Source organism: Prinia subflava, chromosome 21, assembly GCF_021018805.1.
Source record: "Prinia subflava isolate CZ2003 ecotype Zambia chromosome 21, Cam_Psub_1.2, whole genome shotgun sequence".
Lineage (NCBI taxonomy): Eukaryota > Metazoa > Chordata > Aves > Passeriformes > Cisticolidae > Prinia > Prinia subflava.
In genome coordinates, this window is record NC_086267.1 from 2,924,180 (window position 1) to 2,952,021 (window position 27,842).

Genomic DNA, 27,842 nt, shown 5'->3' on the forward strand with positions numbered 1-27,842 from the left:
AGGGCTTGACCATACTGTGGGGGCGTGGCCATGCGGTGAAGGTGTGGGCATGGCGTGGGGGCGTGGCCATGGTGTGGGGGCGTGGCTAGGTGGGGCGGGGCGAGGCGTGGCCGGCGCGCGGAGTGACGCGCGCGGGGCGGGGCGGGGCGGGGCCGGCGGCGGAAGATGGCGCGCTGCGGGGCCGGGCTGTGCTGCTGCTGCTGCTGCGGCGAGCGGGAGAGCCGCACCCCCGAGGAGCTGGTACGGCCGCCGTCCCGCGCTCCCCCCGCCTCGCCGATCCCTCCCCAACTCCTGCGTGCTGGCGGAGCCCCGTCACCCCGGGTCTCGGCCCGGCCCCACCCGGCTCTGGGGAGCGCCTGAGGGCGGGCGGCGAGCAGTGCTGTAGTGTTGGGCCCGGCGCCTCAGGGCCCGGTGTCAGCACCTCAGGGTGCTGCTCCTGGCCGAGTCTCTTATGCGATGCTCGTTCGGCGCTACAGCCCGTTCCCGCCCATTTTGCTGCCAGGCCTGGTGCTTCACGGCCAGTGGCGGAGCCCCGCGCTGTCCCTTCCCGTATTCTTTGTCTGGGCCTCGCATCCCAGCCCCTCGCAGCTGGAGGGGGAGTGGTGCTGGCAGGGGCTCTCTCTGACTCCAGCACTGCAGAGTGCGCTCTTCAAATCGTTGTCCTGTGCTCCCCTGTGACCTGTTGCTGGGAAGGAAATGGGATGTGGGTTAGGGCTTTGCTGTCGGGAGCTCCTGTATAGAAGTGGTGTGTGTTCTGGCTAGGGACAAGCTGTAAGGTAAGAGCCTTTAGCGTTACCGCAAAGTAAGTGGTGCTCTGGTAATCCACACTCTCAATTTATAAGCAACAATGGTATAGGACTTCTGTAACTTTGGCTTTGCTACCAGTGTTCATGAACAGCTGTAGATACATGCATTCCCTTCATGATTTTCCTTTCCTGCATTCGTTTTGCAGACGATCCTAGGAGAAACTCACGAAGAGGAGGATGAGATCCTTCCACGCAAAGACTATGAGGTGGGGAATCAACTAACAGCAACCTGATACTAATGTGATAAGAACTGCAGACAGGTTTTGATCTGTTTGAGTTTGTAACGGGGCAGATGCTCAATATGGGTCATTAGGCTGTGTTTGCATCAGCAGAAATACCAAGAGTTGCTGTGCTTGCAAAGAACTGTTCCTCATTTTTGTATGTTTCTGGGATAAAGCCCTGTGAGTTGGTTGAATGTCTGCTCTCAGGTCAGACTCTTGATGAGAAAATTAATTTTCAGAGTCTGAAGCATTTTCCCACTTCAATATGAGATTTACAGGCTCTGGTGGCCTTGTTTTCTGGTGACTGTAAAAAGTATCTGTAGCTACTTGGTCACAGTTGCCTTTCTGTTGTCTGTGTTGGCATGCTGGCTCACAGCAGATGTTCCCATATATCAGATTCTGCTGCTTACGGGAGGTTTTTGCTTTTTGCATCACTGTATGGTGGCCCTGAAGTATTTAGAGCAGTTGCTGTCAGTGTGGGTGTCACCAGCCCTGCCTGTTACTGCTTGGCTTGAAGAGGTGAAGATGTGGATAGGACTAGAGGAGTTTTGTGAGTGTGACTGGGAAGCTATTGCTGTTAACTCTGCTGTGATAAACTGAAGAATTGATGCTTTTCATGTGGAGAGGGGTTCCAAGCTAGTGAGAGGGTGAATAGAAAGATGCAATGTTATCCCCTGCACTGTCAAAGTGGAGACACTTAAAGAAATCTAAAACTGTATAATGTGACTTCTCTGACATAAAGATGTATAAACCAGTTGTGCTTCTGTTTGTTTCACTGGCTCTCTCAGCTTGAGCAGTGAAATTGTTCTGGTTTTTCACTTTGTGATTTTTAGGGTATGAATGCTCTAAATATTTAAATTGAGTCATTTCCAGGAGTATTTTTTCCTGCTATTGTTGGCAAAATCTACTGGGGTGGTAATAATGACTTCTGTAGTCTGAAACAAGGTCTTCAAAACATAATCTTTTTCACAGCCTGTTGCAGCTGATTCTCCTAAATTGAACTTTTGCCATTTCAGAGCTTGGATTATGACCGCTGTATCAATGACCCATACTTGGAAATTTTGGAGAGCATGGACAACAAGGTAAGCCCTCGTTCTTTCATAAGCTAAAACCGTGGAAATTGTCCAGAGAAACTGTGGATTGGAAGTGTTCAAAGCTTTTTTGGATGTGGCTTTGACCAGTCTGGAAGGAGAAGGTGTTCCTGTCCATGGGAGGGGGGTGGAATGAGTTGAGCTTGAAGGTCCCCTCCAGCCCAGATGATTCTGTGATTCTAAGTATGCTCCACTGCAGGAAGTTTTATGGTTTTTTTCTTCTTTATGACAGAAATTCTATGTAATCTCCTGGTTTCTCTATTACCAAAAAAAAAAAAAAAAAGTGGAGATTATAGATCCCAGCATCTCTTATGATCCTCAGATTTAAAGTGAGCAAGATGTTGAGGCTTTCACTTCCCTATTTTCAATTTGCTGTTGTCACAATCTCTGTTGATTTATCCTTCTGGCTGTTGAGCTGTGGAGCCCAAACCCACCTTCCAGAAAATCCCTGTTTCTGTGTGTTTTTTATTTTACCTTTTTTTTTTTTTTAATCCTCTTTCCAAACAGAAAGCCCAGAGATATGAAGCAGTGAAGTGGGTGCTGGTTTTTGCTATTGGAGTCTGTACAGGACTGGTAAGGATCATGCTGTTTGGGGAATGAGGAAAATTCAGGACACTAAGCAGGAATAATTTAAAAGTCAATGGCTAAGGAGTAAAGAAGAGAAAGCATTCTCTTTCATGGTGATGAGAGCTTAGTAGCTGGAGTTGTCTTTTGGGGATTATAGCATGTTGTTAATGGACTATTTTTCAGGAAGCCTGTTTTTTCTTTCAGAACTTGCTGGGTTTTCTGTGTAAAGTAGTCTGGCAAATCCTTTAATTTTGCTTACAGGAAAACTTATCCAAAGCAAACAACTTAATAAAAAAGGATGACAGTTTGTGGCTGAACTGTGAAAATTAGCTCAGCTGACTGTATGCCTCAATTAAATAACAGTTTTCTTTTGTACCCTTAAGTATGTTGAGGGTGTTAAAAAAGCTGCCAGATCAGTGCTTTAATGGGTACTAATCAGGTGCAGAAGTGCATCTTGTCAGGAATAATTCTGGGAGGGATCGGTCCCAGTGAGAGAGAGGGAAGAAATCTGAGTTTCCAAAGCTGCTTTACCCTGAATGATGCTTCTTTTGTCTTCTTCATCTTCAGTTCTCCCCTGTGTAGATATTTCTGGTAGGACTAACTAGAGGGTGGTCTTCATTATTTGTATGTAGAAATTCCTGATGGCAATTCTGTCTTTTTCCAGGTGGGTCTCTTTGTGGATTTCTTTGTGCGGCTCCTTACCCAGCTCAAGTTCCAGGTGGTACAAAGCTGTATCTTTTACCTTGGGCCTTGCTAGACTCAGGTGACCTTTTCCTTTCTGTTCCCATGTTTTGCTCAAAACAGCTGACTCTCACAATTCTGCCACTGGGCATGTTGTTCATGATTAAGCAAGTTTTTGACTTGCTTATGTAATTCAGCCCTTGAAACCCAGAAATGTGTCCAGTGTCGGATACATAAGCAGAGACTGAAGGAATAAGTGGTTTCCCTTCCTCATAATTCAGTGCTGAGCTTTGAAAAGGAAGCCTGGCTTCCTGACAGGTTGTGTTAGCTGCTCTGGCTGGATGAGGAAGCACAGCCTTAGTTCTTGATGCCAGTGGGGGGCCCAGATATTACCAAGTGATTGTGTGTTGATGTGGGGAGTGTTGTTTTCCTTGACCATCCGTGCAGCGGTGGAGGAATGCACTGAGAAAGGCTGCCTTGCACTGTCCTTGTTGGAGCTGCTGGGGTTCAACCTGACCTTTGTTTTTCTTGCCAGTCTCCTGGTCCTGATCCAAGTAAGACTTCAGTCCATTGCTACTCCTTACACAACCTTCATTTCCTCTCACACAGGTCCTTGATATGAAATATCCTTGCTAAAAACCCATTCTGCCCCAAAACATCAAACTACCTTCACAGTGCTATTTGATTTAGCTCAGCAAGGTCTCTTGGCCCCTTGCTCTCTGATGAGATGGAAGGTATGAAATCAGTGCACCACAGTGTCAGTGTTTCTTTTCCACAGCCTGTAGCAGCTGGGTCAGGAATTCCTGAAATTAAGTGCTACCTCAACGGAGTGAAGGTTCCAGGGGTTGTGCGTCTGCGGACAGTGGTGTGCAAAGCCACAGGAGTGCTCTTCAGCGTGGCAGGAGGTAAGGAGGGCTCTGCTGTGTTCCTCTTGTCGGGGGAAGGAGTCACTGAAGGGGAAAAAATGCTTGCTCTGCTTACATAGGGCACACTGCCTTTCCAGTAAAATAATTTTGGTGATTTGGAGCAGAGTCATGAGCCCTGAGTGCATTTATAGAGTAGACAATAAATAGAAGGATCAGGACTGTCAGGGAAACAGGTGATTTTCTGAGTGAGCTATGAGAGTCAGATGTGACTCTTCGTGCCAGAAGCCAAGAGAGAGACCTGAGAATGTTCCAGGTCACATTGTCTGGAGCAGCCTGAAGGCAGCAGGGCAGAGTAACCTGGAGAGTTCAGAGTCCTTGTAGCAGTTGTTTTTCCATGATTCCATCCTCTTGGTGTGCAGAATCCGTGCAAGTGTTCACAAACATTTGGGGTTGCTGAGGGAGCAGGAGGTCAGCACCTCCCTGTGAGGAGCTGCAGGCTCAGCACAGAGAGCTGTGCCAGGCATCAAAGTGATGAGCTGAGCTCTTCTGGCTTTGTCTAGCAGGAGTGGGTGGTGATGGGGAGAGTGTGCTCCCTCACGAGCCCTGTTTTTCCAGGTCTTTTTGTCGGGAAGGAGGGTCCAATGATTCACAGTGGTGCTGTCGTGGGTGCGGGCTTGCCACAGGTTAGTGCTGGCCTGGGTCACTGTCCTGGTCACTGCTTTGTAAGAGTTAAGTTTCCATCTGCTGTGTTTCTGAATCTTTACTTTGTTTTGTAGTTCCAGAGCATCTCTTTGAGGAAGATCCAGTTTAACTTTCCCTATTTCCGCAGTGACAGGTACTGTACCCAGGATGTGGAGGAGGGGAGAGGAGGAGGAGTGAGCAGACTTACCTGGGAGAAGGGTGGTGGGCTGGGGTGAACCAGTCTGCTGGTTTATCAGTTTTTCTAGAGTCCTGCAGCTTCATTCTGCAGCAAGACAACACCAGGACATCACTCTTCCAAGCTGCTCTGGTCTTCATGTTCTCTTGTGCTGTTCAGCAGATCTCTGCCCATTTCAAACCTTTAATGTGGATGGTTAAAAGCTCAGTTACTCACCACTTATGATTAAAATATATTACAAAGAAGGCTAGTTCTCTTGAATGTGAACAAATTCTTTCCCTTTCATCCCTGTAATTCTTTCAAGTGATGCTGGAGTCCATGGTTTGGGATGGTTTCTCACACACCAGGCAGTTGTGTAGTTACCAGAATTCTGCTCTGAGTTTGTGCTCTACAGAAAGAGCACAATGCTGCAGCTTAATGAATAAATGGCAGCATCTGCCATGGCCAGCTTTGCTCCTCTCATTCCTGAATCCCTGGGATATATCCATAATTGGGGACAATCTCTTACTTTGCAGAACTTGAGCATGTCTAGAGCTCTAATTTACTAAACTGAGGTTGTTTTTCTCTTCATTTCAGGGATAAAAGGGATTTTGTATCTGCTGGAGCAGCTGCAGGGGTTGCAGCTGCCTTTGGAGCCCCGATTGGAGGCACTCTTTTTAGTTTGGAAGAAGGTTCCTCCTTCTGGAACCAGGGACTCACATGGAAAGTGGTGAGTGATGATTCTGACTCTTTCTGTGTGTTTTCCTTGAGAAGAGGGCTCTCCTTGGTCAGGCTGGTCCATGAGGGTGTTCAGATTATCCTGTCTCTTCCTGAGCACTCTTGGCAGGAGGGAGTTTGCCTGCTCTATCAGTATTCCAGAACTACAGCAGATCAAGGGCAGAGATGAGCCTGGTACTGTCTGGAACTGTGGGACAGCTCTAGGCAGCAGGTTTAGTGTGCCTGGGAGAGAGGGCTTTTGTGCCTGGGCTCTGCAGTTTGATCCCTTCCACAGTCAGTTCCTTTCCCCAGGCATAAGTCTCAAGGAAGAACTGACTGTGCCAATCTTAATTTTGGGAACTTTGCTTCACCTTTCTTTTTTTCTGTCCTACTTCCACAGCTTTTCTGTTCCATGGCTGCCACCTTCACCCTAAATTTTTTCCGCTCTGGGATTCAGTTTGGAAGCTGGGGATCTTTCCAGCTCCCTGGGCTGCTGAACTTTGGGGAGTTTAAGGTAAGATTTATTGTTATTTCTCCAGTCTCTTGTTAGTCCTCTGCTTCTGTCTGTTAGTTTTGAGGGTTCTTTTGACACATGCTTGTATTTCAGTGAAAGGCACTTGATGCCTAGCTGTGATACATTGATACCCTCAGACAAAATTGTTCCCCTTTCGTTATAGTTATTCAAAATTTCTAGCTGTGGAGACACAAGGTTTGGTAGGAAATTGCAGGAACTACTGTAATGCTTTTGTTTACACTTCTTCTGCACAGTGCTCTGAGTCTGATAAGAAATGCCACCTCTGGACAGCTGTGGACTTGGGCTTCTTCATTCTGATGGGGATTGTAGGAGGCCTTCTTGGAGCCACCTTTAACTGCCTGAACAAGAGACTTGCCAAGTACCGCATGCGCAATGTGCACCCCAAGCCAAAGCTGGTCAGGTATTTGTGCTCTCTGGAGTTTGTGCAGGGATCTCTCCTCCCAAAGCAAAAGCAGCAGTCTAGAAGACCCTGTGAGTAGGATTGGAGGAAATCACAGACTGGTTATTTTAAAAATCTCCAAATGAAGCCTCTGTAGAACTTAGAAGTGAACACCAGAAACCAAATGTTACAGTCCCTGTAATTTTTGATGGCTTTGGTGGTACAGAGAGAATTGTAATCCCTCTTATAAGGGCAATGGAGGGAGCTTGTTATCATAAAAGCTGAACAAACCAGAGCCTTGTCTCCATGCAGGATTTTTTTGTGTCCTTGTTCAAACTGATGTGGAAGGAATAGCTGATCTCACTTTTTAAAATCATGTTGGCTAATTAAATCCACAATATCTGTGCTATGTAGAGCAGAAACTTCTGTGTTATTCTGAAAGTAGCTATTTGTTTGCTCTAGACAGCTCCTAAACACAAAGCCCAAGTTTAAAAAGAAAAAGAAGTGTTAGAAAAGAGATTAAGAGACTGTGTATCACCCTGCCCAGTCCTATCTACCCTTTTACCCTGTAAGGATGTACAGAACATTGTTTCCATGTGAACAGCCTCATTACTGAACCCTGGGGCTTTTCTTGTCTGACTGCTGTGTGTTCTCTGGGCAGAAATAGCTTCTTTTTGGGGCAAGCAGTTAAAAAGGGGAGCTAAGGCAATCCCTGGGAACCGAGTCATAATTCAACTCGATCTGCAGTGTCCCTTGTTCTGATGCTAAGCTATGGTGACTGCTGCTTCTTGCAGCCTTATCAAAGTCATTTGCAGAGCTGGAAGTGGGTTCCAGTGCTGAGTGTGGCTCAGTGTGTGGTTCCTGTTGTGTCTTTCAGGGTCCTGGAGAGCCTGCTTGTGTCGTTGACCACCACGGTCACGGTGTTCGTGGCCTCCATGGTGCTGGGGGAGTGCCGGCAGATGTCCCCCGGCAGGCACGGTGGCAATGACACCCTGGGCCTGCAGGTGAGGGGTTCTGGTGTGAGGGTTACATTCCCTGTCACATTGTTCACCCTGCAGAGAGGCACAGGCCTGTAATGAGCTTTTGGCAGCATGCAGTACATCACAGAACTGCAGTGAGAGCCCGTGGAGGGGGCCAGGAGCTTAGGGTAGTAATGAAATAATGCTTTGTGCTTTTGTACAAAGCAACTCAGCTCTGAGTCAAGGAGCCCGTTGATGTTGTAGGCCCCATCTCTGCTATTGATGTTTGGTGTGAAGCTCCCAAAGCATGGCTAACAGTAACAGAAGTGTTATTCCCATTCTGCCCAAAGGCTAATGTAGGAGACATTAATTAATGAATTTTAGGGTGAATTTTAACCCTTTGTGTCTTTTGTGTCCTGCATTAGGATATATCAGAGGATGTAAATTCAAGCATCAAAACTTTTTTTTGCCCAAATGAAACGTACAATGACATGGCCACACTCTTCTTCAACCCTCAGGAGTCAGCTATCCTGCAGCTCTTCCACCAGGACGGTGAGTAGTTAGGAGACTGCCTCATCCCATGCTTAAACTTCAGAGCTTCATCTTACCTGGAACAGCACCACAAGGCTAGGAGCATTTTCAGGCCTTCATGGCTCTGGAGGACTGCTAGTACAAGTGGTGAAAGTCTCCTTGATGGGAAGAAAGGCCTGCTTTTCCTCTCTTTTCACTTACTCATTGTCTGCATGTGTGTTTGGACTGGGAGACTTAGTAGCTGTTGGTGAGATGAGCCTGCTGTGAGCTGAGGGGTAGACAGTGCAAGACTCTATCTTGGACAGACCTGTGCCCCTTTAGTCATGATTCTTCTTGTGTTGCAGGTACTTTCAGCCCAGTCACCCTATCCCTGTTCTTCCTTCTCTATTTCTTACTCTCCTGCTGGACATATGGGATCTCTGTGCCCAGTGGTCTGTTTGTACCATCACTGCTTTGTGGGGCTGCCTTCGGACGCCTGGTCGCCAACCTCCTCAAAAGGTGCCTCAAGCGTGCATGTGAGGGATGTGCTGCAGCTGCCCCGTGAGCTCTCAGGCAGGTTTTTCTCTAACCTGAGGGCTCTGTGCTTTGCTCTAGTTACATTGGCCTGGATCACATCTACTCAGGAACCTTTGCACTGGTCGGGGCAGCAGCGTTCCTGGGAGGAGTGGTCCGCATGACCATCAGCCTCACCGTCATCCTCATCGAGTCCACCAACGAGATCACCTATGGGCTCCCCATAATGATCACCCTCATGGTGAGTGCAGGCCTGTTGTTATGGTTTTCGGATGGCACAGGAATAACAACATGACTCTCCATGATGGTAAAAATGAGAGCCATCTTTATTCTTCTAAATTCTACTTTTATAGAGTAGTTTGGTACAAAGAACATGATTGGTTATTCAGTGTCTACACCCTTTAGTAAACATTTATTTCCAGTAAACATGCTGGAAAAACACCACCTGCAGATGGTTTCTCACTTCCCAAGGTTTGTTTGAATTCCTCCTTAAGATTTCTCAGGTTAACATGAGAAAGTTGCTCACTTGCCTTTCACACAGACACTGGCAGAGCCTGGAGCCTGAATTCAGACCAATGTCAGGCCCACACAGGCCCTTAGCTCTGGCTTTCTGCAGACTGCTTGAACATGTGCTGGCCTTGAACCTTTGTTACTTTCAGGGCTGTCATAAGCCGAGAAGTGTTGTGCTTGGAACAACAACTCAGTAGACTTTGTGTTTGCTGTGCAGGTAGCCAAGTGGACAGGAGACTTTTTCAACAAAGGCATCTATGACATCCACGTGAACTTGCGAGGAGTGCCTCTTCTGGAGTGGGAAACCGGGGTGGAAATGGATAAGTAAGGCTGCTCCTCTTGGCCAGGCTGTGGGTCAGAGTTTGTGGTGGGGATTCTTGTTCAGAAATGCTTTAATGCAGGGGGATGATGCTTTATCTCCAACAAACCTGGTCGTTCTGAGGAGCAACTGTGAGGGCTGCTGTGAAAGGAGTTGTGCAGCAGGCCTGCAGCAGGAAAGAGATGCTGAAGCCCTTTCTGAGGGGGTGGATGGATGGAAATCTGCCGGGTGGATTAGGGAGGTTCAGCAAGAACTTTGTGGAAACATTCCTTTGGACTTTGCTTCTTGTGGAATGTCATCTTCTTCCCACCTGTTGTCTCTTCCCAGTAGTGTTTAGAAACTTTATTATAAATTAGAACGTTCTACCTTTCCTCTACTGTATCACAATGTTTTGTTACTAAAAAAAAAAAACAAATTAAAACTCAGGTGTGCCATCACTGCAGATGCCACAGTGAAGGTGAGCACACAGGTAAAAGGAGCTGGCAGACCTTAACTGCAGCAGACCCCTTGAGGATCTTGTTTAGGGCCTGGTTTGTGTCCATGTGTGTTCTGCCACTGCCGTGATGCCTGCAGCAATCCTGGTTTCTGTTTCTCCAGGCTGCGAGCCAGTGACATCATGGAGCCCAACCTGACGTACGTGTACCCGCACACGCGGATCCAGTCCCTGGTGAGCATCCTGCGCACCACCGTGCACCACGCCTTCCCCGTGGTCACCGAGAACCGCGGCAACGAGAGGGAGTTCATGAAGGGAAACCAGCTCATCAGCAACAACATCAAGTTCAAGGTGAAGAGCTGCTTGTTCGATAGGCTGAAGGGTAGAGAGCTTTGTTTTCAATACAGAACGCTGTAGTTTGCTTTAGTTATTTAGGCTTTTGGGCAGAATTCAGGTCAGAGATAAGCACCTACTGCAATACAAACTGTTTAAGAACTCCATTCCATTCTCTGGGTGATGGTAAAGTCAAAAGTTAAGAGGACAAAGTAATCTGTTTAAGACAGACATGGAAACATTTGGATTTATTACTGAATTGCACAGTCCTATTGGCTATCCTTGCAAGTCTTGCAGCAGCAGTGGCTAAAATGAAAATGTTACATTATACCTGTGAAAATGTTATAAATGTTATGTGATGGCACAAAGCTATGATCTGGTAGTTCACAGTCACTCTTGGATAACTGTTGACTTGCTTAGTGAGTATCTGAAAGTTGTTTGTTGTGTGCAGAAATCCAGCATCCTCACCCGAGCCGGAGAGCAGCGCAAGCGTAGCCAGTCCATGAAGTCCTACCCATCGAGTGAGCTGCGTAACATGTGTGATGAGCACATAGCAACAGAGGAGCCTCCTGAAAAGGAGGATCTGCTGCAACAGATGCTGGAGAGAAGGTGAGGTCCTGGTAGGCACAAATGTATGGAAACAGGGTTTTTCTGTATGTTGAGATGTGTTGTAAAGAACGTTTCATACAGCCTCTGTCATTCCACATGTCAGCAGAAGCAGTGCTGGTATCCATGTTTTAGAAGTGATTTGTCACATCTGGGTAGCCACTGCTGGGGCTCACACCTATGACCAAGTCCCAGGCAAGCGGGTTGATCATGTCCAACTTCTTACATTTCCTTCAAACACCTATACAGACTTATTTCCTGGAGAGGATGGAGTACCTGGGAAGGTCTCTGTAGAAATCAATGTCCTCTTATCTGCAAAAATGTGAGATCTCTGGAAAGCTCACTTATCCAGCTGATGACCTGGTGCCATGATACTGATCCCACCTTGCTGGTAACTGGGCTGAGTCACCTGTCACAAGTCACAAGGCTTGTGTTGCTGTTAATTCCAAGCAGAAGCCCAGTCTAGTGAATAATTTTCTAAGTCAGTGGTTGTGACTTTCATGAATGACATCCTGACCCTGACATTTTGCCAGCTGCTTCAGCTTTTATTAGAATCTGAGTAATTTGGCACTGAAAATTGCTTTAATAGTAAGTGATTTGAAATTGAGTTAGGAGACTGTCCTGTTCTGCTGCTCTGACCACTTAATGACTCTTGACCCTTCTCTCCTATTTTTTTTTTTTTTTGGGAAGACTTGCTTGTCCCTACCAAGAGTCCCTAAAATGTTCAGGAGAAGGTCACAAAGAGCTGTTCTTTTGAGAGTGGGGGTATGTGAAGCTTGTAACACATGGTGTTAAATCCATCACAGATACACTCCTTACCCCAGCCTGTACCCTGACCAGTCTCCCAGTGAGGAGTGGACCATGGAGGAGCGCTTCAGACCCCTGACCTTCCACGGCCTGATCCTGCGCTCACAGCTGGTCACCCTGCTCGACCGGGGCGTGTGCTACTCCGAGAGCCAGTCGGTGAGTCTTGCTGCAGCAGAGACACCCCTGCCTTCTCAGCTGAAGAGATTTGGAACAATATCTGTGGGCTGCCAGAAAGAATATATCGATTTTTGCACTTAAAGGAATGCATGTGTGTTTTAAAAGTTGCAGACAGGTGATGTGAATTCTCCTGTGCAGCTCTTAGGTAAAGGAAGTTGAAAATATCCCCAGGAAATGGACAAACATGGTTTAAAAGGTTTAAGAAATAATCCAAGGCACCTGTTTGTTGCATAAAGATACGGAGAGTATATGATGTGAATATATGACATAAAGATATGCAGAGCTGGAGAACAGAGGGCAGATATTAAATGCAAACAGAGCACCCACCAGTATATACTGTGTGCTTTACTGCTGTGTGTCGAGGTCTTAGCAGAACCATGTCAGCTGTGCCACTGAGATCAGTGGGAGTACCTGAGGCCCAGCTCCCACAGGGCTGGTTTGCTGCTGCCCTCCAGTGTCGAGATCTGTCAGAGGTTGGGGAGCAGGTCTGTTCTGTCAGCTAAAGGCCTGCCTAGGTTTGGGTAACAGCACCTCTGCAGAAGGCAGATGTGTGGGTGTGGGAGGAGAAGGAGGTCTGGAAGAGCAGTTAGGGGGCTTGGTTTGCTGTGCTGCTTGCAGCCCCTGTGTTGTCTGGGGTGGTGACACGTGGCTTCAGTGGGGTTTCTTTTAATTGCAGAGTGCCAGTCAGCCCCGCCTGTCCCACGCAGAGATGTCAGAGGATTATCCCCGCTACCCAGACATCCATGACCTGGACCTCACACTGCTGAACCCTCGGATGATAGTGGTAAGATATGCACTGCAGTGTGACAGTGTCTCCTGATACATATTTACAACTGTCCAAAGCCTTTAAAAACATGGAGAGCATGTTTAATACGCTTTGGTGCAGTGACCAACATCCTGTGCTCCTCAAGCACTCAGCCTTCTCTGAATGTAGAAATCCCCTGATGAGGTAACAGTGTCCATTGGTGCTTTACTTCTAGAGGCATTGCCTGCCCAGTTTAACCTCTCAACAAACCAAAATAATGTCATATTTGTGCAGAAATAGAAGATGACCACAGTCAAATACTCCATCCAGTGCATGGAGGACATGTAGGAGTTGCTTGTTAGTGATTCTCAGAGACAGTGAAAATGCTTCTTGTAAATAACATGACTGTTTTTCTTTCTTAGGATGTCACCCCATACATGAACCCATCACCCTTTACTGTCTCTCCAAACACTCATGTGTCACAAGTCTTCAACCTGTTCAGGACAATGGGCCTCAGGCATTTACCAGTTGTGAATGCAGTTGGAGAGGTGAGTCCTTGTCTTGTCTTAGCTGAGCAAGGAGGCCACAGTGTTTGTGCAGCATTTTCCATCTTTGGCACAATTGAGATCTCTTTTAACATCAAACAGAAAGGCTTTCAAGAATCAGAATGTGATTTTTTTAGGGCCCTGAAGGCTTGATTATTGTGACTTTGTTGCCAACTTTTGTGTCCTAGGCTGCTTCCCCTTTACCTGCAAAGAGCAGGATGTGCATCTCTCCTGTCTCAAGTGTGCAGCCTGTAGAAGCTGTCCCATTTTTATATCTGTTGAGAGGCCTTCAGCTCATCAGAGGCCACTAATTTGCCTTTCCTTTCACAGCTGTATTCAAGGCCAAGAGCAAAATTTCCTATATACTGGGGCAAAAGGTTTTTCTGTAGCAAGGGAGTTGTATTCAGTCCCTTCTCACAGGAGCAGCAAAGCAAAGGAGTGTTAAAATGGTTTGTGCTTGATTCACTGTCCTTGTCTCTTTGCTGTCTACAGTGCTCAGGAACAGTCAGTAGATGTCAGCAACCTCCTATAACCACAGTAGAAACTGTTTCCCTGAAGCCTGACCTGGTCTGTGTGAGGCAGCACTGCTTTTTCTGCCTCAGGGTTCCCCACAGTTACTCTGTAGGGCCTGTGAGTTGCAAACAAGAGGTGTTGGCTTGTTCCATTTTAGTACAAGATGCTCTTGCAGTACTAGAGAACAGCCTAGTTCTAAACTCTTTCCATGTGTAAAATCAGTGAGGTGTTTCATCAGCTGAAATGCATGGTGTGACTGCCTCCACAGCTGGCAGAGGGTCCCTTTTGTCACCTGCCAGTGTGCAGTCACCTCTTAGCTAGTCTTGACCATTTCTCTGTTTTGGCCTTTAGAGCTCCCTTGAATGTATCTGACAGGACCTATCTGAAGTCATGCCATGTGGAATAGCAGAAATGTCTTCAATGCAGCCCTAAAAGACAGCTTTATTAATTCCAACTGCAGTTTTTACTTCCCAAAGGATTTTACATCCTTATGCCATCTGACATGGAAAGGATTTCCCTTCCTAGGCAGGGCGTCCTGCTGGTGCCAGACACACAGCAATGGTCAAGCTGTTTGTTTGGGTGTATTTAAATCAACATTCCTGCCTGGACAGTAAGTGTTGGGAGAGGGAGGGACTTTATTTCTGTGATTTTCAACTTGAATCCGCTCTTAACTCAGCATTGGTCAAGAACTGCTTTCAGATTTTCTCTTTTTGGGGCGTTGAAAAGAATGACCACTCTATTATGGATGTCTCTTAGTGGCACATCTCTTACACTGACTTGTGTCTTTTCTTCCTCTTTTCTTCCTCATTAAGGTTGTTGGGATAATCACTCGGCACAACCTGACCCATGAATTCCTGCAGGCAAGACTGAGGCAGCACTATCAGACCATTTGATGCCCCTGCCCCTCTGTCAGTGTGGCTTCCCCCCTCCTCCAAGCCTGCACACACCTCAGATTCTGCTTGGACACCACAAGGCCCAAGACTTGCCTTTTGGCTTCTTCTCACATGCATATCAAGCCTGGGAAACTGGAAAACATCTTGCTAGCCAGAGGAGCTGCCTGAGCCCAGAGCTGGCCTTAGGCACTTGGTTTGACAACTCTTGATCCAGGTGTTTTCTTCCCCTGTCCCCAGTTACCTCCTTCCATCAGATGTTGTCCTGACACTGTGTTCTGCCATTTTGTTTTGGGGTTTTCTGAAGAGCTGGAAGAAAGAACCATTTCCCTCCACTGTGTCCTGGGCAAAGAACTGCAGCATCTTTCCTTTCCTCCTGTATGACTCCCTTTTCCTCCTCCTCCTTTGTTCCTGCAATTGTTGCCTTATTTGTGTGAGAAGGGGGTTGCTGTCACCACTGAGAGGAGATACTGAATTTGCAGATATCAAATAGCTGCTCTGGAGGATGTTTCTTGCAAAAGCAGTATTTAAAAATGCAGCATTTTGGAAATATACCTGTCTTTGCAAGTGTTCCTCTTTGCCTATATTTTTCCACTCTGGCTTCATTTGTTCTTGCTTTCTCTCAATCTTTCATGAGGAAATGTTTCTGCTGTTGTGTTTTTGACAGCAGATGATTTTTGAGAGCAACTCAGCAGATTTGGAGTTCAAAATGGTTACATTTCAGTTACTTTTTGGGTTTATAAATATTTAATATATTTGCAAAGCATCTCAGAGAAGGGAGATTTCTCTCCTGTTAGCTGTTGCTCTTATCTCCCTGTAAGAGACTCTCCTAAGATGCTTGGTGGCACTCCACTTTGAGATTCCTGCATTTCTTGGCGTTTGTAGGCACTTTGTCCTTGCACTGCTCAAATGTGAGAGCCTGGGGCCCTTTTCCAGCTGGAATCAGAGACCAGGGAACTCCACATCCTGAGAGCATGGAGAAGTGTTGCTTTCTGGTGATCTCTGGGCTTGAATTATCTCTGTGTCATGAGAGGAGCTGCTGTACTTTCAGGCTGACTAAGGAGGGATACTTTGTGCTGGTGACTAAGGCAGGATCTCCTGCAGGTGATAAGTGAGGCTGTCTGTGCTCTAAAAATGCTTGGGATAATATTTGCAACTGCAACAACCTATAAGGGTAAAATCAGCACTTGGGAACCAGTTGCAGCCAGTTGAGTGCTTTAGCAGGTCCCATCCTGGCCAGCACCTGCACTGTTCCAGCAGGCACCTGCCCTGCTGAGTTCTGTGTGCAGATAACCCTCAGTGGGAAGCCAGTGCTGTGCCTCAGGGACTGCAGGGCTGATTGGCTTGATAAAGCACAGAGCATTCTCTCAGCCAAGATTCTGGGACAAGCTCCATGGGGAATGTATTCCAGGAAAGCTTCTGCACAGCCTCTGAGCCCTCAGTTAACCTGTTGTCTGCCATGAAGACTGGCTAGGTGGGAATTGGGACAGAAGAAAGCCAGACTTTGTTGATTTTCTGTATTTCCTTAGAGCATAGGAGTTGGCATCAGCTACTCTTGATTTGTGAGTTCTTTCCCTTTAAGTAGAGTAAGGATATTTGTTCTGTCTGGATAGTCTCTGCAGGTGGTGTTCCCTGAGCTATCCCAGGAAACCTCCAGCACCCATTGGCACTCCCTGAAGCTGGACTCTGGGTCTGAATTATGCTTATGTTATCCTTTAATTCAAAGCATTTGTGCTCCTGGGTAGTTATGAATGACAGGAATCCTGTTTTTGTGGGATTTCACATCACTCCTGTGGAATTGGGAATCCTGTGCTGTTAGAGCACCTGTCAAGAATGTCTTGTGTCTCCCCATGACCAATGTTTCTCCTCTTGTTCATGCTGAGTGAGTGTGTGTGGAAGGGAAGGTTCCTTCTCTTCCTGCACATGAATAAGGCTCCTTAGGTTGTTTGCCTTGAGCTGGTCCTGTTTTATTTCTGTACACTAACAGCAGGGTATTTTGCTGCAGGATATCTTTGTTATTGCTGCTGAGGCTGGAGTTGGGCAATCCAGACAAGTCAGGCTGGAGAATCTTGTGAAGGTTTTTCTGGGCACCAGATGCTTCCCCATCTGAAGGCACCTTGCCTTCAACCTGTTGGCAGCACTGTCTGCTCTGCCTGGGCATCTTGTTCACGTGTTTCAACTGGAAAACACATCCTTTCATTCTTTCAGTAAAGAAATTTCCAGTGAGGGTGGTGGGTGACTGTTGTCAGCTGCTTTAAAGGGAAATCTCAGCACAGAGTTACTGTTCTGTAGCCTGCAGAAAAGGAATTTCAGGTTCACCTGACATTTAGAGATGTAGCATTTCCTTTCTGGTGAGGACTGATGCCAAGGGGCTTGTGTTGAATCAGTCTTGTTCTCACACTTCAGTTCCTTAATTCCTTTCTTACAACACACTTACTGCTTCTGTCCTGGCTTTAGTTGCTTAGAAACTTACTCTAACATAGGTGCCTGTAACATTTTAACAGAGCAACACTAAGGGAAAAATAACCCAGAACTTGGGTTAGTTCTGATGGCAGGGTTAGGGGCTTAGTCTGGGGCCTTCTCCCTTGCCTTGTGGTTTCCTGTGCAGTGTTAATTATGCAGTTTTGAATTATTAATTACTGTGAACCATTCCAATGGTAGCAACTTACCTTTCCATTTGATTTTTTTTGCACTGTTTTTTTTTTGTTATGAGATGATGTAAGCTAATTCCATTTTGTGTGTATATAAATTGTATTTTTTTTAAATTTGTATGAATATATTTTTATTTGAACTATAGCACTTGGGAGGTATTCATGTAGTGGTAACATGTCTGAGAGTAAAATGTTTGTGTCTCCTTCAGCACTTTCAAGGCCTTTTGGTGTTTCTAGTATTGTTTTATTTTTGCCCTTTATGATAATAAAACTTGTAGAACATGGCAACATCCAAGAGCTTGGTTTGAGGTAGTTGAGTAGTTGCTATTTATGAGCTGTCTGGATGTAACAGTTTGTACAGAAGGTGCTCTTAGGCTAGGCAGAGAGGAGTGGCTGTGATCAATTGGGTTGTGCCCACATTCTCACAACAGCTGTTTCAAAGGAGGGAATTGCCGTGTTTGATAAGGAGCTAAATTGTGCACATTGTGCTGCTTTTCTCACCTGAGAATTCACCTTCCTCCCAGTGAGTTAATGAACGAGGTTTAGACCATAGTGTGGCACCTCTTGTTCTACAGTTGGCTTCTCCAGGGTGTGAAATCTTCATTTCATCTTTAACGTTTATTTAGTTTGTGGCTATCTTTCCTGCTTTGTCTTGCTGTCCGCCTTACAGAAAAGAATTTATGACAAATTTTTGAGCTTTCATCACATGCTTACAGGCCAAAAAATATTAATACAGTCTTTGAGCACTGTGGAAATACCTGACCCCAAAAGCTCACTGCCTTTGCATGTTTGTGTGCATCAGGGGCTGTGGTGTGTAGCTCTCTGAGGCACTCTGGCACAGAGTTAGCCAGCAGCTTGTGTGGCTCCTGCCCTCCTGCCCTGGTGGGTATGGAATGCCAGGGAAAGCCTGAGACTGGTAAAACCCTCTCTTGGGAGGGAATGGCAGAAATCTGGTTTGAGGAGCTGGAGAAGTGCCACAGCAGTCTTAAGCAAGGAATAAGAAGAATAACCTGGCAGGGTAGGAAGGGGTCATCAGGAGAAAGGACTGGGGGACCTCTGCTCCAGCTCTGTGCTGCCCTAGGTCATAAATACAGCAACACAGGAGGGAATGGGAGAGGTTTATAGACTTGTTGAATCCAACTACGTGTCATTGTCCCTGTAACAACACGCTGGGGCTCTAGCAAAAAAAATTACTGTTCAGTGAGATTATTATTATTATTTTAATTTTTGCTTTGCTAGCAGGGTACCAGCTGCCTCTTCAGTGTGTGTGCATTCCCATCCAGGCGTGTGCATTCCCAGCTGTGGAAGGAAGAGGGTGGCTGCCCAGAGCTGTGGCTGTTGCAGGGGTGTGAGGAGAGAGAGGAGCTGCTCTTCTTGTCCAGGGTGCTGAAGGGATTTCTAGCAGTGGTGGGACACACTCAGTCTCCTCTGCATCCACTGCTCAAATGCAGTGTCTGGAAAGGCTTACAGGGAGCTGGGATGAGGCATCAGTGAGCTCTGCTGTCTGCTGGGAAGGGAGGGGAGTCAGTCAGGGAGGTTTGGGTGTTGAGATCACAGTTTAAAAGTGAGTAGCATGGCTGTTTCAATTGCTGTATGGGCTATGTATGGTTTAACACACATCTTACTGATCCTTTAAACATTTCGGAGCAGAGTCTGGAACTCATAGATACCAGTTTTAGTAGAAAATAATACTGTGTAGAAAACTTATGACTAACAGATAAGACATGACAACCCTGAGACTTTTGTTGACTGCCCCAGCAACCCTTTGATGCTTATACTAGAGAATATCTCTCTGGGATGGCCGAATTGACACACCAGTGTTATCTATCTTTTCTATCCTTCCAATTCCCAGTATAGCAGGCCTGACTCTTGCTGCCTTCCCACCATCTTCTGTTTTTATAAACTTCTCCCCACTCTGCTTTTTATGTACAGGATTGTGCTGGTTTGCTGAGAGAGCAGTCAGGAGATGGTAATAGAGGGGGAAAGCCTTACAAATCTTCCTTCCTTCCCACATAAAAGTGTGGGACACACTTATCAAGCAGATGTCAATCAGCAAAAGCCTTCAGGGGCCAAGATTCAGGGGAAGTAAATTAAGCAAGCTGGCTGCAGCCAGACTGGGATGTGAGCTGGCACAGCTCCACGTCTCCCTGCAGCAGTGGGGGTGTGTGCCCTGTACTTCACTTCTGATTTCTTCGAGGAACCGAGCAGTGCTGACAGCTCCTCTTGGCATTCTTGGATTTCAGTGGAAGCATTTCATTTAGTGGGAAGCTGGATGGGGATAGTGCAGTGTCTGAGGAGCAAAGAAACCATCAAATCTAATTTGCAGATATACCCCATGCGCAGCAGGCCCCTATTCCAAAGGGGCTCATGCCTTAGAGAGTGCATGGAGCACGCTAATGGAATTCCTGTGTTCCAGTAAAGGAAAGCAAGCTGCTGAAGGATGCACAGCCAATCATGGGTACTGCCAAACACTCTTTGGAAGTTAGGATGAAGTCTGGCAGCACAGGAAATGTCATTATAGCTGTGTGGAGGGTGTTAGCCTGGTCCTTCTCTGGTCCCACTGGTATATTTCTTCATTTACATGATGGCTATTCCCAAGATTGTTCCCTGCTCTCTCTGATCCAGCTCTCACAGCAACAGTGGCAGCTTTTTTTCATCCTTGGTGGTGATGTTCTTTGCCTGCAGAGCTGATCAGTGTTGAGTTTCTCCCATTCACCTTTTGCCAGTGCTTCCTCCTGAGTGCAGCACTGTTCTGACCTGGCTGCAAGATTTCCCTCAGGGTGTTTTACAGCTCAGTGTATGTATGGGAGTAGCAGTAAAAATCCAGTCAGAGATGCTTTTTTCCTCGATTGCTTACCCTCAATTAGGTTCTCCCAGACCTCAGGGTGTATTAACATACTGTCTGCAAGCCAATACAGACTTGTTCCACCAGGAACTGGCTTGCTGCTAACACTGGACCCACCTGGCTTTAGGTCAGGCAGCATTGCCTCTTCTTGCCATTTTTAGCACATTCCACTGAACTAAACAGTGGTTTGTGCCTTGAGGGGCCGACAGGGAGGGACAATTTACAGTGTCTGTGCAAGCTGTGCTTGACTGGGTAAAATTCAGCTCTAGCAAGAGCTGTTGTTAGAGTACATAAATGGTTTTTACTTTCAGCAGCACAGGAGAAATCAGGCTGTTGCCCATTGCTGGCGTGGAGGGATTCACCTGCATGTTCCCATCGTGGAGCAGAGGGTGTGTTTGGAAAGCCTTTTTAGAAGACAAGGGCTCCCCAAAGGGTGACTTCACATCCCCTTGATCTGTGAATAAATGCAAAGTTGCTGTAGCTTTCACTGCAGAGATGTGCCATGGATGCTGCTGGGAATCTTAACCTGGGAGTTTATTCTTCTGTCAGGGAAACCTGTATGGACACTACTCCACAAAGTATTTTATTTGGAGCTGGTGCTGCTGGAAGGAGAGGATTTGTCTGTGGCTTCCTGTTGGAGTGTAGCAAAATTATTCCCTCAGATTAGAGTTCTGCCCTTCTTCCCTAGGAAAGAACCACAGGGCCCAGTGTGGAGAGGAGCACACAGACCCCTCTTGGAGGCCGTGTCAGCAGTGCAGGCAGTGACTGGGAGGGTGGCCTGTCAGAAATGTGATGTGTGACATGAGCCCTGTTAAAGTGTTGCAGCAGCCTTTGCTGTGACGGCCCTGTGCAGGAGGGGTGTGCACTTGAATTTACCCTTTCCCTGGAGCTGTGGTCCCTGAGAGCTTTGTCAGCAGCTCTGGAACACCTGCCTTCCATACCTTATCCTCACCTGCTCAGATTTCTGTCCCCACGTGCATTTGCATATCCAAAGTCAGAATTGGACTGTTCCAGCTGAGTCTGTCCTGGTACTGCCTTCTTAAGGCCTGAACAAGCTTCTCAGGGTACTCAGGTACATGGGAATGAGACTGGGAATGTGCTGAGATTCTGGGAATGAGACTCATGAGGTGCTCAAAATAACACAGTTCCTAGCAGTACGTGCAGTCAATCACAGGACAGTCGTGTTGAGCTGGGCTTGATGCATTGCCAGGGCTCACAGGGATCTGTCTTGGTTTGAAAGACAGGTGACTGGAGAACTTAAACCCCTTCCCTTTGAATTATTATAATTTTGAAATTAGGAGACTCTCGGGCAAAGATAGGGGAATAGGAATAACAGTTCTTTACCAGGAAAATTAAAATAAAGATGCAGTAGTACAAAAAAACCACTGGGAGAGTCAGAATACAACCTGACACCCTGTTGGTCAGGGTGTTGGTAGCAGTCCACTTTTGTTTGTCTTAAAATGTGAATCTCACAGAGGTGTATTCAGCTCTTTAATTGGTTTAACCAGATGTCAATATTCAGACTAGCCATTGATTGGTTTTGTCAGGCACGGAGGAAACTGCTAGCAGCTTCTCTTAGGAAAATCATTTCTGTGGTGGCTTCTTCCCTCCTAACCAAATGTCAATTAATGCAAAACTAGCACAGGTCCTGTGGTGGTATAGATGGGTCTGCTCTTCCCCTGGGAATCCAGTGGAAAAGGCTGCCCTGGTGTTCCAAATCTCAGATTTTTATCCAGGTGGGAATGCTGGAGCATCTCCCAGTGGGATGATGTAATTTTATCAGTCATACAGTGAGACTCAGTGGCCCATTAACAAAAGACATCGCCCTGGACAGAGGGTGGGTCTTGGAAGAGATAAAGAAAACTCCCCACCTGGGTTTAACAGCTGCCCCATTAACAGAGGAATATCCCCCTGGGGTTATGAGGGATTGGTCATGGAAGAGATAAAGAGAACTGCTCCACCTGGTTTCAACAGATGGTGATAGAATTTATACTTCTGGTTACATCTTTCATTGTAACCTAAGACAAGATCCAAGATCTTTTTATTCCTTGACAAACTGACTGAATGTGGATTTGGCAATATTATCTTCTTTGGTGGGGTGCTAGAATATGTTTTGGGTCAAATTCAGCTCCTAGGTGTGAAATCTAGCAACCAAGGTTAAATAAACCTTAATCAGACTTCCCTTTAGCCATGTTAGAACATCCTTGCAAGGGGCCATTCCCAGAAAGTGATAAATCTTCCATGCAAACTGCTGTGGAGCTGAGTGATCCCACCTGTCCTCTCATGAGGAATATCATGGTAATATTCAAACCCTTTGAGGATCCTTCAAGAAATTCTGGGAATCAGCATCTCAGGCACATGCAGAGTGAGACAAGACACAGTTAATGATGTATCTTTCTGTTGATGCTCGTAACCTTTATTTGGTCACTGCTAGAAAACAAATACAATGAATTCCCTTGCCTCCCTCTGGTTATCTTGAAACTTGTGGAGTGTTATGATTTTATTTCTTTCTTTCCATGTAATTTTTGCTTACATGAGGCATTTGTGGTAGTTCCCATCACTGAATAATCTAAACCAGCAAAAGGACTCTCTTATTACTGAAACCCTGTCTATAGGAGGACTCATGATGGTCTTTCCATGTTAAGCAAGATTTTTTTTTCCTGCTAACCTGTTAGTATTTCTTACAGCAGAGGAAAAGCTCTAGTCAAAAACTCGTTTTCATTTTTACCAAGTTCATGCTTTCTCTGTCTCATGTAAGTAAGATCTAGGCTTCGGGGTACCAAAATATCAAGAAAATTTAAGATTTTGACTTTAGCCAAATACAAGAAAATACAATGCAACAGACAGGAGAGACGTCCAGCACAGATGTCCAATGTGTTAGTTTTATTTAAAGATGGTCTGTCGGTGCTAGCGTAAGAAATGTTCTTTAAAAAACATCAAATAAATAAATAAATAAATAAATAAAAATAGGAATAACTTTCTGTTGAGGAGCTTAGAAAGCATCTGGCTTTCATCTTGGGAGGAAGGGGTACTGTAAAGCATTCTTCAGAGCAGGGGATTGGGAGGTTGATCCTAATTTCTCCGGGAACCTGCAAACCAAACACAAAATAAAGGTTGTTAGAATCTGCTTTTGTCTTGGTACGTGTCACCATTGTCAGCAGCGCTTTTGAAAAACCAATACTGGCTTAAATACTAGACTCAAATTAATTCCATTCTCAAACTGTGTCTCCTTAAAGACTTAAATGAGAAGCTGCTCCTTCCCTGTCCCCTGTCAGGCACGGTCTGTGCTGCTCAGTGAAATGCTTAGCCAGGACTCACCATTGCAGCCCATCCCGCTGAGGGAGCCGATCCGATCGATCCTCCTCCCAAAACAGCCAGAATCCCTCATCATCCTGGGCATCTGCAGCCCCCTCAGTCTCTTGAAGAGGGGCTCCCTGTAGGACAGAGGGCTGTTGGGTGCAAGCCTGGGTTCAGCCTTCTGATTGTCACTGTCATCAACGAGTTCCGACATGATCTCCTCCTGGGGTTTGGGTTCTTGCAGGTCAGGGTTGGACTCCAGGGCTTCCATCATTGCAATCTTATCTTCCAGTCTCTCCAGCAGAGCCTAGAAAAGAAGGATTGAATTAATGAAAGTCCTTGTTTTGTGGTCATTTGCTAACTTCCAGTAATTCTGTTCTGCATTCATTGATGGTCCCGTAGCCCACCCTAGGGAGACTGACAGGTTGGATCCCAGCCTTGCTGGTGGTTGTTGGGTTCTGTCCTCTGCCTTATATCCTTGTTCACAATAATTCCATCTATGGGCAGATACAGCTTCACTGTGTGAACTGAATGAAGCTGCTTGCCACCATGTGTATCATGGCAAGGTTAGGAAACATCTTGGCAGAGAAGAGAATGCAAGATGTGGGTTACACAGGGGGATACTGCTCAGCCCACCGGGGGTGCACAGCCTGAGAGAACCTCTAGCCACATAGCCCACTCCCACATCCCCAGAAGGTGTTTTGTCACCCCTGGCTGCTTCAGTGGACATCAGCTGGAGAAACTCTTGGTGTTTTCACTAATCTCTGCCCCAGGGATTGCAGGATTGCTACTCCTTAAAGTAACGGAAATACTTGTATGGTAAATTCATGCCTGTGGTGTGATTGCTTCCTGGGTATCATTCTTTGTCTCATTTGTAAAGCTTTGTGTAACTGGGGTCAGATAACCTCCTCAAGGACAGCTCAACCAATTAGAGGAATGGAATTGCCCATCTCTAGAATATGAATAGAGGAATGAGCCTTATGGCTTGCCTGACAGTGAGTGCATTTGGTAGCCACTCTTCCTGGCTGCTGGAAACAGCAGCTTTAGCTTCGATTGTCCTTGTCAGCTCAGGGAGTTTGTTCTTAGGGCCTGAGAACAGCTTTGAGAAGCTGGTCACTGGTACCAGCCCAAGGAAAGGTTTGAGCTTTCAGATCTCATCAGAGTCTCAAGCTTGTGCTGTGCTGTACCAATGAATTTTCTCTATTATTTGTTAAAATTCTTAGCTGGTAATTTTATAACTCTGAAAGCTTTTCTGGATGAACCACACTAAATGATTTTGTTGTTCCTCTAGTAATATTTCTAAAAGTTTGTCTTTGGGTGCTCCACTTTGCCTCCTCATCTCTCATCCATACACAACCAGATCTCTCAAATTCCCAAAGCTAGAGCTGTCCTGCAGAGCAGGGATGGACAGGACCCCACCTCAAAGTTTTCTATTTGCTCTTATGGAGCTACTCTGATGATTTTTCCTTCCCTGGAACTTTGTTCTCAGGAAGATGCATCTTCAAAAGAAAAAGAACCAAAATGCCAAAGCAGTCATCCTACAAAATCACAGTTTTGGTTCCCACCACTGCCCAGGAGCTTGGGTGAACCCAGCATGGGAGGATATTGCCCTACAGAGCTTCTCTGACCCCTCTGAAGAGCTGAGGCTTTGTCCCCTGGCGTGTGATGGCTGATGTGGTTATTGCGGTCCAGTCATGCAAAAGGAAGGCAAAGAACCACCTCACACTCTGCTAAGCACCCCAAAAGTTGCAAAATGAGAGTCTCACCTCCATGCTGGCTAGTTCTTTGGCAGGGCTGAGGCTGTAGATAGGGTTGGCTCTGCTGGACTGGAGCTGGATGAGCAGCAGCAAGAGGAAGCCATAGAAAAATGAGCCTTTAGTGTCCATGGCGCTGACTTTGTTGGGAAGAGGGAAGTTCAAACTGCTTTTCCCGAGATGTCCCTTCAAGCCTCTCTCTTCCTTGTCCTGCTGTCTCTCTTCTGAAGCTTGTCTTTTATACTCTTTGGATGATCCCTGCTTCCTAGGTTATCAGTGGGTTTATCTTGGGCACATTCCAGTCCCACTGCAGGCATGCAGCTCTGTCAAGGGAAGATTCCCTTTATTAGCTGTCATTAGGCAGCAGCTGCTGAGGAATGTATGTCACAAGTCAGTGATTTCATGTCACTCCCCCTCCTCTTGATACCAGGCGCTGTGATTACACAGTCCAGTTGGAAATTCTTAGCAATTCTCTTTCAAGAGACCCCTATGCTCAGATTTACAGAGATGGGAAACAATCCCAAAACTGCTCTAAACTTTGCTCAGTTAGAAGATTTCCGTAAGGAGTTTGCCTTTGACAGGGCATACAACAGGCTTTCAGATGAGTTTTTGGTGAAGAGTCAAGAATGAAGATAAATGGACTTTCAGGACACCTAAAGTATTGTGCACATTTTCCTTCTATATATGGAATATGCGCGGCCGCCGCATACCACAGAGCTGAAAATCCCAGGTTTGGGCCACTTCTCTTTTCCCATTGCTGCTGAGGTGATTCTCACCCCTGAGACTTTGTATTTGTGTGTTACCAAGGAGAGCAGCTCCTCCATCTGCACCTCAGTGACCGTGGGGAGAGCGAGAGCCTCCCGCCCGCCGCGACAGCCGGCTTCGGCACCGCTGGAAAACGTTAGTGTTCATTAACAGCCAAACGTTTAAATAATGGGATTTCATTGATGGTAAGACTTGACCCTGCATCAATAAAATTTAAACAACAGGCAGCCAGATTCAGCAATTATCTTCTTTTACTGTCATACAAAAAAGAAACTTTTTCGATGAGAGCTTAAATAGATGGCTTTTGGTGTTATTCAGAATTTGTCCCAAAGAAAGAATGGATGAATTTGTGTATATGTGTGTTTTGTGAGGAGTTCAAACAAAACCTTTCATTTGATATATTAAAAACAAAAAGCGTTTGTTTCTTTGAGTGCTGAGTGTCTTAAAATTACATAGAAACTGCCTGTTCTTAAATGAGAAATTACAAAAGTACAGAAATGCTTCAGATTTCTCTTCCATTGATCTCTTGTGCATATAGTATAATTAAAAATAACCTTTTTACAGAAATGCAAGAGAGTTATAAATCGTGAAGCAATATTTTGCATTTTCCTAATGTTTCTTGTTATTTTAAATTGAAACAACAGATGTATGAGTAAGTTGAATTTCAGTCTAGTAATTATTTGTTGGCTCTTCATATGAACATAGATCTTGAATGAATCTCCTGAATACACTTTCAAAATAATAATAGAATGATAAAGTATTTCCCGTGTCTTGAATGTCTTAACATGGTGTTTATGTACAAACGTGCACATACTGTTCACATGATCAGCTACCAAAATTATACCAGAAAGGACATTCTCAAGGTTGTGAAGTCACCCTCGAATGCTGCTTTTTTCCTAATATAGCCCAAAGTCAGCCCAACTCTGTGTACGTTCTGATGAAGTCCTTTATTATAAGAGCTTTCTATTTTTCCTCAATGCTTTTATTTTTCAGAACATGGAGGCAATACTAGTCTTTTATATTATTGTGTGCTCCAACACTTCTTTTGTGCTTTTAAAAAATAACTAAGATCCTGATGGTTTTTCTTTTTAATTAACACTCTATACTGCAGTGTCTGTATAATTCATTAATTAGTTACAACTATTCTGTTTCTGCTGCACTTGGTGTGTGTGTTTGTGCCACGGTGTTACTTTGTTTTGTAAACTGCAAAAGTGGGAGAAGATAAACCATAATTATTCATTAATTTTGAGTGTCCAATTTAAGATAATTAGAATCTGTTATTGTTGTATTTCTTGTTTCTTTCCTTTCACCACCCCCCTCTAAGTATTCTCGAGTGCTCTCTCTGTACAAAAACATTTTGTAGCTTGCTCTGAGTTTTCCTTTGTGTCTGTTTTTTTTTAATAAAGCAGCCCCTGGGGCACAAACCCAGCAGAAAGAAATTGAGGGACACAATATTAATCTCAATATTTTGCTTTGAGTGACCTGTCCCTGTGAAACAATCTAATTTTCCATGATTTTAGTCATTAAATCAGACCCTGAGACAGTCCTTTCTCTACTGGTTTGTTTCTTTTCACCTTCTGTGTTCCATGGCAGATAAATAAGATGCAGCAGCACGACTTCAGCCTCAACAATGCTTTTTTAGGACAGGAAGCTTTTGTGCTCTATTCCATGTACAATGTAGAGAAGTGTAGAGTTGGGGTAAAGTGGCTGCCCATGACATTTGTATTTTCACAGCCAAATTCTGCCCTCAATTATCCATCCTGCAGTTCTGCCGAAACAAATGGAGTGTCAGAACTCAGCTCATCATTGTTAAAGGTATAAAAGTCACTTGTTTATCTCAGTGTTATCACCCTGGTCGATTAATATGAACTTTAGGTTTTATAGCCCAGCAGTGGAGAGTCAAGATTTGGGCATTGCCCATGCTCAGCTG

General features: G+C 45.7%; 2 protein-coding genes across 2 annotated transcripts; one reads left to right on the forward strand and one right to left on the reverse strand.

Moving 5' to 3' along the window:
• The first annotated feature begins 143 nt into the window (after positions 1-143).
• Positions 144-17,533, forward strand: CLCN6 (chloride voltage-gated channel 6). The gene is made up of 23 exons (XM_063417600.1): positions 144-240; positions 953-1,012; positions 2,044-2,109; positions 2,626-2,691; positions 3,350-3,416; positions 3,814-3,920; positions 4,145-4,271; positions 4,848-4,915; positions 5,009-5,067; positions 5,686-5,818; positions 6,206-6,319; positions 6,574-6,740; positions 7,597-7,723; positions 8,104-8,230; positions 8,554-8,707; positions 8,804-8,963; positions 9,450-9,556; positions 10,149-10,335; positions 10,769-10,926; positions 11,730-11,886; positions 12,584-12,691; positions 13,075-13,200; positions 14,523-17,533. Exons 1-23 carry the CDS (start codon positions 166-168, stop codon positions 14,601-14,603), a joined length of 2,601 nt encoding a protein of 866 aa, XP_063273670.1. The 5' UTR covers positions 144-165; the 3' UTR covers positions 14,604-17,533.
• A 219-nt stretch (positions 17,534-17,752) lies between these two features.
• On the reverse strand, positions 17,753-27,634 carry NPPA (natriuretic peptide A). The gene is made up of 2 exons (XM_063417607.1): positions 25,160-27,634; positions 17,753-23,700 (listed from the first exon to the last, which is right to left on the reverse strand). Exons 1-2 carry the CDS (start codon positions 25,277-25,279, stop codon positions 23,368-23,370), a joined length of 453 nt encoding a protein of 150 aa, XP_063273677.1. The 5' UTR covers positions 25,280-27,634; the 3' UTR covers positions 17,753-23,367.
• Positions 27,635-27,842: the final 208 nt, after the last annotated feature.